General features: G+C 33.8%; 1 protein-coding gene across 2 annotated transcripts; it reads right to left on the bottom strand.

Annotated features, from left to right (window-relative positions):
* Positions 1-610: 610 nt before the first annotated feature.
* LOC105319131 (epithelial membrane protein 1) lies at positions 611-12,886 on the bottom strand. Of its 2 annotated transcripts, none has more exons than XM_011416538.4 (4): positions 12,031-12,886; positions 2,923-3,003; positions 2,229-2,366; positions 611-1,163 (listed from the first exon to the last, which is right to left on the bottom strand). In XM_011416538.4, exons 1-4 carry the CDS (start codon positions 12,269-12,271, stop codon positions 910-912), a joined length of 714 nt encoding a protein of 237 aa, XP_011414840.3. In that variant the 5' UTR covers positions 12,272-12,886; the 3' UTR covers positions 611-909. The 2 variants fall into 2 exon arrangements, with proteins under 2 accessions (XP_011414840.3, XP_034313893.2); XM_034458002.2 differs by lacking the exon at positions 12,031-12,886 and adding an exon at positions 9,471-9,591.
* Positions 12,887-13,085: the final 199 nt, after the last annotated feature.

Below are 13,085 nucleotides of genomic sequence, written 5' to 3'. Positions count from 1 at the left end.
GACGACAAAACCCTTTCATTAATCTACATTAGAGGCGTTTGGGCCTGCGCGTTGAAAAAAAAAGAATAACATTTGTGTACTTACACTGAGTGGATAAAATTAAACAAAATGGTATAGAGACAATAATTATGAAAAATGTAAAAAGTGAACACATTTTTTGGGAATAGAACATTTTGGAAGAAGGGTCGTGTACATAATTTATATTACAACTGCAAAAAAAAAAAAAAAAAAAAAAGACAAAAAAAACCTTCTAACCAGTTGGCTTACTGACAATTCATTCTACTGTAAACAAACGATGATATAAACAAGGACTCTGCAACCAAATAAAAATCATGGTATAATCTCATACTTTTGTCTCTGTTGAAAAACAGTAAAAATTCTGCTTGATAATTAAAAAAAAACCAAGTTGGCTACGCTACATCTTAAATGTAAGTTTGAAATAAAGCACAATAGATTCTTTTAGGTTTTTATCGTGCATTAACAATATTTAATGTAAGTTATAATCAAAGTAACAGTTTCAACTCTATAACTATTTCACTATGTATGCACCGTGCAATGAACAATTCGATTAAAGAAGTGAGCAAATATTAAAGTTATGAAAGCTAGCAAATTACGCAGACAACATTTATTTATCAAAAGTAACAAATTGCCATTCTTCTTTAGAGTTATTTTTTTTCTGATTGCCGGGTATTTCCTTCGGATATCTGATGTCATGTGGAATGCACTGTAAGCTGATATCTTGAAAAATACAAGCTGTCAGTTTATGCTTTCTATCACAAGGTTAACATAGGCTTGAATTGTCTTCAAATTACTTTTCTTACAAGTATAGTGTGGTACCACCCGATCAGTCGATTACATAGAACTGTTCGATTAAAACGGATATGACGTGTATTTGTTGCTTTGATGACGTCAACGCCTAATGACAACAGGGTCGTCTTCTTCCACACACTCATCAAATTCATCCGCCATGTCTGCCTTTCTTTTGTGCGAGGTAAACAGGAACACTGCACCAGCTATAACATACGCCACAAAAGAGATCCAAGACATAACGAACGAATAACCATGAGATGTTTCTGCGCCTGCAGGAATGCGGTCGGGAAGGTTGTCTTGTGTGTATGATATTTTTCTGATGAAAACCTCGTTTTCAACTAATACACAAGCAGCTGCAAGAAAATGGCATTAGTTACAATTAAGTTTTATTTTCGGAAGTGACAAAAGTGAATAGTCTAGAAAGTTGTTAATTGATATACTGTATGGGTAAATAAATTGATTTTTAGAGTATTTAACAGATTGAAAAAGAATTGCCGATGAAACTGACATCTGCTGCAATTGTTGGAAAAAAATGTTTATCAAAAATTCATTATATCGATTTGTAAAGCTATACATTGGCATAGATTATTTGACACAAGTGTTTACAATTACTGAGAAAGTTCTAAAATTCAGTTCTTCTAAAGTTTCTTTGAAATATATGTTTCACGGAAATTAAGAATATTATCAAATTCAAGATTTCAAATGACTTTAAGACGGACTTCTACTTTAGACCTTATATTCGCCTATTTGTGTGGTAGAATAATACACGATAATTTGTAATACGTATTAGTTTTATTTTATTATATTTACATTTTCTAGTGTCTTTGCCTGTGATAATACTACGTATCGATTTTGTACTATAAAACCCATAATACAAATGACGCCAAATTGAGGCGCCAGTGGGGTTTGTTTATTTATAATTTTACATTTGATCGTACAACGGCTTAAAATTATATAAATATTAGTAATAAGGAATCATTTTTTGAATATTATGAGGTGATAATTTCGGTCGGGGCGTGATCAAATCTATCATAAAGCCCTTAGGGCTTTATTGGATTTGATCACGCCCCGACCGAAATTATCACCTCATAATACTCAAAGAATGATTCCTTATTCCTTATTTCAGCTTCTTGCTGTTTGTTAATAGAGAGGCATTTTAATGAAATACAATGACATCAGCCATATTTGACTCATATCTTTAAATGAAAAAAATATATGTGACGTATACAAAATATTCGTATGTATTTTATCAATTAATGCTGGAAATGTATATGTGTTGTATATTGAAAACGATAGCCTTTATTCTATTTATAATACCTGTAACCATATAAATCGTGTTAATTGTCATTTTTTTAAACGAGGCATACATATCGTTGCTCTTTCTGGGTCTATAGTTTGTGGCGTAATGTTTTTCATACCTGTCATGAAATGCATCAGTGATGTCAGACGCTTGACAATGTAGCGTGGCCTTCTCAGCGTATAGAAAGCGAAGATGTGACCCAGCATCATAATCAACAGAGATATTATGGCAAAGGCAGACCCCGTCCTTACGTAATCTAAAAGCAACAAGATCAAAGATAACTGTGCCTCAAGGTAGTTCACTACAGTTGTACTTGGTTTACGCAAATACATAATTTCTATTATATAATAGTCTTCTTTAATTAAGCTAATTATTATAAAATGGCTGATAAAACATCTATATCTTTATATGTAATCGTAGCTCTACGTAAAAATAAGGGTTGAGCTACAGATTAAAAATTTTGCAGCAAGTAATATAAAACTTGCTTATTTCATTTTTCTTACATACGTTTCCTACAACTTCACATAAATTGACATACATGTACATTGTATTATAAACAAAACTGTTACGACCAAGAAACTTAATTTGAAGACCAAATACTGCATCTAAAACAATTTGACGTTTTGATCTCGTTCCTTCCTGTGAAAGACAGCTGAACGACATTGGATAAAAAATAAAAATAAAAATCGGGTTTAAAAGCAGTTTTTATGATGAAATCTAGGGCTAGACCTTGAAATCTTTGTAAACATTACATGTTGTCATTAACGTTGTTTTGAATCAACATCCTCATGTAATACTACATAAATCATTACCTACAATCTGTATATCAGTAGTCTTATCTTTCTTCAGCTCGTGTTCTTCGGGGAAAAACTTGTGTGATTTGCACCCCTCGTCTATAACAGAACAAACAAGTGTTAACAAGAATACAGAGTACATAATGCACATGCATTTTGTAGAAGTGCATTCAGGTAAAGCACATCATTGTCTCTTTTTCTTCAATTTTAAAGGTATATGTGGCGTATTGGGAGTAAAATTTTTAACATGAGTTTGAGTAAAAATATACATCATGCTTCTTATAATTAGACGTTTCACAAACTCTATGCCCTTAAATCATGTTCTTTCTTTAGTTATTTGTCTCTAATCTTTGCTACACGTCTGATATGAATGATTCAGAGAAGTGTTAATACAAGATGGAGCCGCGCGGAAAAAAGGTATGGCTAAGGTGATTTGCTGAATTAATTGCTGAAATTATGATTATTTCTAAGTAAATTTATCACTGTTTAAATTCAATGATGGATGGAAGAAGTTCTGCAGAAAGTAAAGAAATAAGAGGGGTTGAAATACGGGGTGGGTGTCAATTTTGAGACTTGGATTTATTTGCTGCGGATCGCTGTAAGTTATAAACAAGCTCAATTTTGACCTATAAACGCCATGGGACCCTATGTATTTCTAATGATTTTTAGACGGTGGCTATTTATAGCCACTGTCTATTGCTACGGTCCTGACCGGAAGGGTATTTCTCACGGGGACCCTAGCGGATAACGAACGATAACTCTGTTAGGTACATGTATGCAGTGTTTTATCTACGTGTCGATTTCAGTATGAGAACTCATTTTAATCTTATCAGATATTTTAAGCATTATAGCTGCTAATTATTTTGTACATACATTTAAATAATGTATGAAATTGTATTTTATTTTAAATGAGCCGTTACCCTATCTGCTTACGCGGTATTAATAATATAAGGCTCAAACTGCCAGTTTTGACGTTTAACTCTGTATCAGGACTGCATATAAACTATATCACTGCGATAATTGGTCAAGATCGAGATCTCACAATAATTGCTTCTTGTTTTTTATGATATAAATAATTGTCAGAAACACACTATTTAAACTGGTTTGCCATTTCATATTTCAGCAATTATGCTTCATCGATAAATTCAGCCATTTTCAACGCATTAGTTTTAGTTGAGCAGTATATTTTTTGTTGTTGTAGCTTATTCCAAAGAATTCACAACAGATACTGACAATGAATATTACATAAATTACATTTTATTGAACTTCAACCGATCAATGGCACAGTTTCTTCTACAAGTGTGCATGTGTTTTCAAACACACAAAAACTTTAAATTTACGATACAAATGTATTAAATTTTCGACTGACCTATGATTTACAATGTACCTTATTTTGTACCTCACTCAGTCTGTAGAAACATAAATTTTATTACAGGCACCTCGATATTCATCAAACAATATTTACTGCAGATGTTGACGCTTTACTTGCTGCTGACTTTCTCTCAAACAAGCTAATCGACGTCGGATTGTAAAATTCACGTGCAAATCGAGTCGCCATTTTAAATGTTAATAAACTACATTTTACGATGTTTCAAAGATTTTTAGTTCAGATTTTTTTTACATATGCTGTAAAACGTCTTATGGGTTTCACGGCGTGTCAGCTCGTGTATCTCTAATTTGCAGCAAACGCTAGCTTTTTTGTGAGAAAAAACATGCGATATTCCATATACATTTATGGTACATAATGAACGGTAATGTAAGAGAGCATCTTTTCTTTGGTTTGGGGGCATTTTTTCACTAACAGATAACATTATTTACATATGTACGTAAACATCGCCCCGTTTGTTCTCAAATGATTCTTAATTCGCGAGTACAACTCTATTATGAACTTTCTTCGACATTTGTTTTCAAGTGTTAGCATCATTTTGTCAACATGCATTTACAAATAGGCGGGCCTATATAAATGCGCCAGTTTGTTGCGACTCGCAATTGAAATACACACCGGTTAGAAAGTGTCATCACTTAACACAATGCTACATCGGCCGTAGCGTATACATTCATGCTATATTTGCGATAAATAATGAAACATGAAGGCAAAAAAATGTGCTTCATAGATGACTGTAGAATTCTGCTGAGCTACAGAAATAAAGCTTTCCGAAAATATTGCCGGGATTTGCGAACCCTAGATCTATTGTTTAGTACATGCAAAGAATAAAATCAAAGAAGATGGGCGAATAAGGCGTGTAAAATGACCATATGAGGACTGATTAGAGAGATCAGATTAACTTCAATTCATTTTCTTTCATAGAGTGGGTCTGAGCTCAATATTTTTTTTTTTACAGTCTAAATGTGGTTTAATGGAATTTAATAAACCGATTGGACTCAACAAAAATGTGGAGAGATGACCCACTACAGTTCAAAAATGTCATTTTGTAGCTCAACAATTGAAAGTTTTAGAAATATAATACAAGTCCGAAAATTCGTGGTCATTGTCTCATATAGCATTTAAACAACGCACTTTGTTGTGAATGAAATGGCTCAGTGGTTAGAGCACCAGCCATTAGGAAACTTTATAGAACTTGGGTTCGATACCATCAAAACTTAAAAATTTATTATTTTTTCTTATCTTTTTGAAATATTTCAAACTGAATATAGTTAGAAATTACCATTTTGTAAACTTGTATAATAACATATCAAATATATTTAATTGAAAAAATGCTAAATTTGAAATTGTATTTTACAACTAAACCAAAAGGGCAGTTGCGCCATCTTACCCCCCCCCCCCCCATCTTCTTTATATACACAGCTATACGGTCAGAAAAACGTGCGTTCAGCTTGAATTTTGTTTGTTTGGTGTTTTTAAAAACTTATTTTGTATAATTAATCAATATTTGTTGTAAGTTTACTAGAAAAGTTTAATGTAGCAAGTAATTTATGCGTGTTAAAGTGTACTGAGAAGCGATAAAATATACATGTGACTTTCCCGAATTCATTCAAATGGTTTGAATAAATCTATAGCTAAATACAATAGAACAAATGTTTAAAACGTTGATTAATGAAACTGCCGCGACCGAATGCTGTATGATATTTTTTTAAATTTTCATTCACTTTCGTTGTGAGCAAATGGAAATAATCCCCTAAAGTCGAAGATAAAATATTGATTTACTCTTCTGTTTCATGATGACGTGCAATCCAAAAGCAATACCAGTTTTATCAGACAGGTTCTTGTAAACCCATTCCATTTTCTTTGCACCTTAATGTATTAACTGACTATGAGGGGAAAAAAGCAAATGTGATGATCCACAAGACTGCAACTTTTTCCCCGTGAAGAAAATGAGGGAAAATGCTGTCGAGAGGGACAATTAACATACTATATGTATGCCCAAATAGTTAGTAAAAATAAGTATTTTATCATACCAAAGCTTTATTTGTTCTCGTTACTTTGAGAAATCCACAATATATTTAAAGCACAATAGTCCAATCCACACTTTTCAAAAGTTGTTCCCATTTGCGGGGTCAACCCAAAGGTCAAAAAGGAAAAAACCAAAATTCCCCTTCTTCAAACAATCAAATATTTGGGCGTACTGTGATGAAATCGCTTTGGATTTGATTTATTCATTCAATATGTGGTGGCAACCATTCAAACGGGGTTTTAATGTCAACTGATATATATACAAACATATTGATACAAAATATAGATACAAACTTCTATACGACAAAGACTACTGTGATAAATCTTTGGGTCTTTCCCAAAAGATGACGACCAAGAGACACAGCATTTGTAAAGTGTAGAGTGAGATCACAGCTACGATTTCCACAGAGTTATCCATGTAGGAAACTCACGACTAGTTGTGCGAGTAAGCGTTAAGTATTAGTACATGAATGCGATACTGGCCGCGGTTTTCTACAAAAATAATTATCATACATCACTCATTGTTACATGTAATATGCCACTTTCAAACGACGCCACCGTCTAACAGTACTTTCAGTACTTTGATTTGTAAGTGCTGGGAATGAACTTTAAATGTGACCAAGGGTATGTCTGTAAGTATAATAGCAAACTAACCAGGTGGGTTTAGGTTAACATTGAATCCTATGGGAAATGAATTGATACTCTTTTCCAAAGGATGAAACACGATTTTAGCATCAACGACACGGTAAAATGGGTGAATACCCCCTCTCCCGGAGGGATGCATGTATTGAGAGTGGTTTTTTTCATTCTTTATTAAAAAATTCCCCTAAACGAAAATCCACTTGTGATTTATAACTCATAAAGTAAAGACATGGAACACATGGAGCACGTACGAACCTGACTAGCAAAACCCCTACAACTTCATGATAAAAACTTAAGTTTAATTCGGCTTTAATTTCTATTCCATCAATCTACATGGTCTCCGATGACAATCTTCCCTTTGTTCCTATCCTTGTCAGTCTGTCTCTTTTTTCTGTCTTCGTTAGCCAAATCTGTCAAACTTAACGGTTTACCTATCTTTATTGTCGTCGCCATTGTTGTTGTGATAGACTGAACGTGGTATAAGGTAACCGATTTAAGGCGGGGTTTATTCAAATGCCGTATTTATTGTGGACTCCACAATAATTATAAAAATTATTTATTAATTTCTATATATTTTTAACCCGATTGTTTTAAACTGTGTAATTTATTGTGAAGATCTAAGTTTATATAACATATTTAAATAAATCAATCAATCAAATATTTCTTAGCATGAAAAAATACGCCACATATACCTTTAAATGTATTTTAAATTAAAAGTATTTTTACCTTGGTAATATCTAGCTAAAGTTAAAGTGATAAAAATTAAGGTATTGCTAATGGTGTAGTGTTTTAAAATCTCAAATATGCTTTTGTCTTTCCAGATTTGATTATACTGTAATATTAATCCATATTTGGTCTTCTTCTAGCCGACTTCATATAACATCAGTATCCATGGTTACTCGTTCAACAGCTAATCGAAGAATTACATATTTTCAGATATAATTAGTTTAATTGAATAATTGTGTCTCTTTCTTTTTTCGAAAGAAATGTCATGGTTGTATAAATAACTCAAAATGGCTTATTCGTGATCTTGGTACTAGGGTATACACATTTCATATGAACACGTGCTTATTACAGTTCAGTGGAGACAGTATTATCTTTCTAAAGTGTTTTAAAGACTTATAAACAATATGGCAGCTTATTCAAAGATACGACGATTCAATATCGCCTGACTTAAAATAACACAACTGAATGAACGGCAATTATCAAATTAAATTTTAATTTTAACGCTCTTCCCAACCCAACCCACCCCCACCCCTCCCAAAAAATATTTTTATCTTGAACATTGCATGTAATTTGAATGTTAAAATGTTAAAGACCAGATAAAACTTTTAATGATAATAATTCAACGAATAATGACCTTGTTTGTGAAAAATAAGAAGCTGTATATTTCATTTTCCACCATATTCTTTGTTTACGTTACATATAATTCTATAAGTTAACACGAGGGATTGGTGGGGGTGTAGTCACGTGATACTTTTAATCTACATAAAGTTCATGGGAAAATAAACTGGATTTATCAATTAATAAGCACCTTTAAGTGATTTCGATCCCAAGGCCAATAAGAGGCATGGATGAAATTTTTGAAACAACATGATAAAATATATGTCTCATGTGGACTTGCTTACAAAAAAAGAGAGATTTGACTGGCTTATCATTCAAGCTTCAACGGTAAATTAATTGCTGTTTTTTTTAAATAAGACAACAAATATCGGTAAAGCAATAATACTGATTGTTTCTTATTGATCGTTTCTATATGACAATGACTTATTTTCAAAAATCCTTCATACAAATGCGCAGCAACGAAGCATATAAAAAATATAGAGAATATGCAAGTCCATCGCTCCGCTTTGTCTTAAAGCTTAGACTTAATAAATACACAATCAGAATCCATATTCATCTGAGATTCTAATGGTAAAGAGGTTTATTAAGATTTATCTAAACTGTAAGAGTATCGATCTAACAAGTACATACAGATAGCATTTCGAAGTTCTTTCAAAGAAAGGCTAAAATAACGTGAACCTGCGTGCCGAATGAAAAAGTATCCAGATGCTACATTTGTGGGGAAATTAATTTCTCTTTCGTGTTCTTTTTGTGTCATTTGCTTTGTACTCTACAGTTCATTGCTAGCGTGTTTGACAAGATGAGGAATCAATATTTGTCAATTTCAAGTGATTGAATGCATTCAATTTAATGCAATTCGTACTAATATACTGAGAGGAGTTCGAAGTCTGTTTACACAACAAGAAAAATTTCAGGGAAAGGCTAACGCCTGTTTGGAATTCTGCCCTTGATGTTTTGATTAAATATGAATCCCTATCAATCTCACTGGCCTGCCTAGCACTGCTTCGGGCAGTTAGAGAGAGAGAGAGAGAGAGAGAGAGAGAGAGAGAGAGAGAGAGAGAGAGGGAGAGCAATTTAGTGATGCTCAATGGCAACGATTCGGAATGCAAGTGAATAGCAATCAAATAATAGGAAACAGATGACTGCACAAAATTGCAGTCAAACATACCCAGGACCTTTAACATGCCGCTTCCAACATCTCGTGTTACAACAATCACAATACTTTTGTAAAAAACGAGTGGTACCATAACTTATTACGTTTCTAATCTGATTCTCGACCAGGCTATAGACAAAAGCGCACAGCCAACACGTGCATACTACAGTATAAAGTAAAATACAGTGTTCCACATAGATGCACGTTATATTTTGTATTTACAATTAGCAAATATCAAGCTCATTCAGACTTGAAATCATACCATCAATTATATATCATGGCTGGCATATGTCGCGGGTTGTTAGATTTATCGTAGTTTACGGTTTTAAGCCGAATTCATCCGTCAATCTTTACATGAGGGAATAGATACTTCATGCAAAATGTTGGAGACAATGGGGATATTCTAGCATTACGACCAGATCTCATTCAGCTTTTGCAAGGCACTTGCGTGCAAAACGCGCATGCATAAATGAAATTCGTTACATTTCGCCATTTCTTAATACTGTTGATCGCTTCTTCTTGGGCATAAAGTCTAACAGTATAATTGAAAAAAGCTGAAGCCTGTGGGCTTTGTCATTTGGCTTACGTCAGCTTTGCTTGATACATGACACTCCTGTTGATTTTACATTCATTAACTGTAAACAAAGCCAAAGGGTGTAGCAAAATATATTCACGTACAGTAAAAATCTCTCTCTCTCTCTCTCTCTCTCTCTCAAACTTCAGTTATTCCGATTGATTGATTGATAGTGTCCTTTACAATAAAAGAAGGGTATTTGTGAAAGTATAAATATGATTCAAACAAAATAATATGTATATATATTTTAAATTTTATTTTGCTGAAAAAAATCAAGCATGAAACTTAATCATTTCTGACGAAAATAAAAAAGAAATTCTCTTTTCACATTTCTTTTTATAATAGCATTATAAAAGCCCAATCGGGATTCGAACTCATGACTTGCAGCTCCGTGGTCTGCGCTCTAACCCATTGCGCTAAGTTGTTAGGTATTAATTATGGGAAAGAAGACATTTATAAAATTATACTTGATTTTATTGTTTATTTCGATTGGAAATACTTCTCAATATGGCAGTGACTTATACCACCTTTAAATTTTAGATTCGAAATCTTATGCCATAAACTATCATTAAATAAAGAAAAAATCAATATATTTGAGCACTGAAATTCAAAATTTGCAATAAATTTTGAAGGTGATTTAGATAGCGTAAAAATACCATCCAGCTCTTAAATTTAAAAAGCTATTGAACTGACGCCTGTAGATTTGAAATATAAATGATTGGCTGTTAAGGAAAATATCTTATGATACAAAGAACTGCATGATTGACCATTAAGTTAGAAATATGACAAATCCTGTTGCAAGTTCGTCTATTTCTGTGGTAGAACGTGTTGCAATAATAGTTGTATGTCTGCAGTACGCACTAGAGTCTGGCAAAATAAGAGACAGCTCCTATATTGCGAACAATTCTCAGACAACATTGTCTGGGGAACAAAGTAATGTACGTGTATTTCATGCAAGCTCTGAGAGAGAGAGAGAGAGAGGAGAGAGAGAGAGAGAGAGAGAGAGAGAGAGAGAGAGAGAGAGAGAGAGAGAGATCCCCGTATTGGTATTTCCTTCGATTTCAATACTCAATAAATTGATAATATAACCAGGGAGAGACAAACAACTGATAATAGATTCTAGATTTAGAATTCTATCAGTGTTCTCTCTTGCGTGATGTGAAAAATATAAACTGGGTCTATTTTTTTTTCATCCACTTGCCAGTCTTCTCAGTTATTGATTCAGAATTGTTGACAAAATTGACTGATATGATGATAAAATAACGATTCTTTGTTCCAGTTCAAATTATGACAAAACTGATAAGGCTTATTTATGCATGTAATGTCTTTTGGGATATTTTTCTTGATTTTATGGATGAGGTAAAATTGTCATAGGAAATAACAGTTATCAACAATCACCCACAGCAAATTTCCTCGGGGAATAGAAAAAACGCTATCCTTTTGATGCGGAACCGAAGTCATCAATTCCAAATAATAAAATAAGGAACAACAAAAAAAACCCACAAAAACGTTAACGGTGCTGGGGTTTTTGAAAGTTTATCTAAAGTATGCTTTTTTATCTGGGTAAATGTTTTATCATAATTGAAATCTTTTACACACATGGGGCAGTCTTGTTTATGGTGACTTTTTTTGTATAGCTGATCATATTTCTGTTCCAATTTTGTAAGTGATCGTGAGAGAAGCGCACGCATTACGTGCATTACACACGTTTCCACATTTGTAAACACGTGAATCTTTGTGACACTTATTGCATTATGAAGGCCAAACCATGCACATAGGCTATATGATTCTATTTCTTAGAGTAAGCTTTCTTAATCTTTACAGACATTATCTCATATAACAATATATAAATGGGTGTATTTAAAAAAAAAAGAAATTACAATATATAAATGGGTGTTTATTGGGAGATATCTTTAATTATTCAACTTTGCAACTTTAGCACCATTGCTAGTGCATGTGTTGCCCATAACGAATGAATGAAGCTGTCCATGGTATACTTACAATCATCTTTTTTCCCACTGCTGTCCACAGTGTATCCCTCTTCACAGGATCGCCACAACCCCCCACTATATCCTGTAATATACACATCCATTCCTGAGGCATTCCGAACAAACGCAGAACGAAACTGAATATGTATCCAACTCGTTGTCCCAACCGCTATAATTTGAAACAAAAATGCCAGCAATGTTGCGGCTGTTGACCCGAAAATTAGCCGTTTCTCCCAAATAAGCATGGCAGCCATGTCTAAATGATGTTTAGATTTGAAAGAAGACCGTCAAAGTAGTTTCCCTCACATCAGGCGTGGCTTTCCACAAGAGAGGAAAAAAATCTCCCCTTTGAACGGAAATATTTTTCTATCACTACTGACCAGTCTTCCAATCGGGCGTGTACAAGAGCAGGGAAAAAACTCAATACAGAGTATATTTAGAAATAAACGTGGAAGCACACGGCCAGATGCTTTATCGGAGCGGCTATCCCCACTAGCACACTGCGTTTGACTTCAGTAGCATTTATTACATGTAGTAGAAAAGCAGCAACACTCGCGAGTTCTAATGAAAACCACAGGCGAAATTCTCTCCTCACCCGTCTACGCTGTGAATTGTACTATAGCAATTTGGCCTCTTCCGATGCTCCATTTGGATTATCGTCAAATCTCTCGCCAATCTTACTTATTTAATATTTCATTTGATTACAAAAATAACCCATCGCCCTTTCTTCCTTTGCCATCCACGCGCGCACACATACACGGCGAGAGAACACGAAAAATCTATATGGATCTCAAATAAAATATAGAAACTCTAAATGAAATTTAGCAGTATGTAAACAAGAGATACCGGAGCGCAATGGTTCAGTTTCTGGAATGTAATACTGAAGGTTTCACATTACATCAACGCTTTCAATAGTACAGTTCGATAGGATAAACAGATGTCTCTCTGAGGGATAAAAAAAATTAATGCTTGTGACAAAGTTTTGCCGTAAGCCGTATAATGATCGGATTTCCAGCAGATGGTTTCGGCTTTTCACGGCTATGCCAAAGCAGAGCCCAGAGCGATTTT

This window comes from Magallana gigas, chromosome 7 (genome assembly GCF_963853765.1).
Source record: "Magallana gigas chromosome 7, xbMagGiga1.1, whole genome shotgun sequence".
NCBI classification, from domain to species: Eukaryota; Metazoa; Mollusca; class Bivalvia; order Ostreida; family Ostreidae; genus Magallana; species Magallana gigas.
Note: the sequence above shows the minus strand (reverse complement) of the source record. Positions and strands in the feature narration are given on the sequence as shown.

Coding starts and splice junctions, on each gene's coding strand:
- LOC105319131 (XM_011416538.4), bottom strand. CDS start 12,271: ATGGCTGCCATGCTTATTTGGGAGAAACGGCTAATTTTCGGGTCAACA. Junction 2,367..2,922: donor TACTGATATACAGATTGTAG/GTAATGATTTAT, acceptor TGTTGCTTTTAG/ATTACGTAAGGACGGGGTCT. Junction 1,164..2,228: donor ACTGATGCATTTCATGACAG/GTATGAAAAACA, acceptor ATTTTCTTGCAG/CTGCTTGTGTATTAGTTGAA.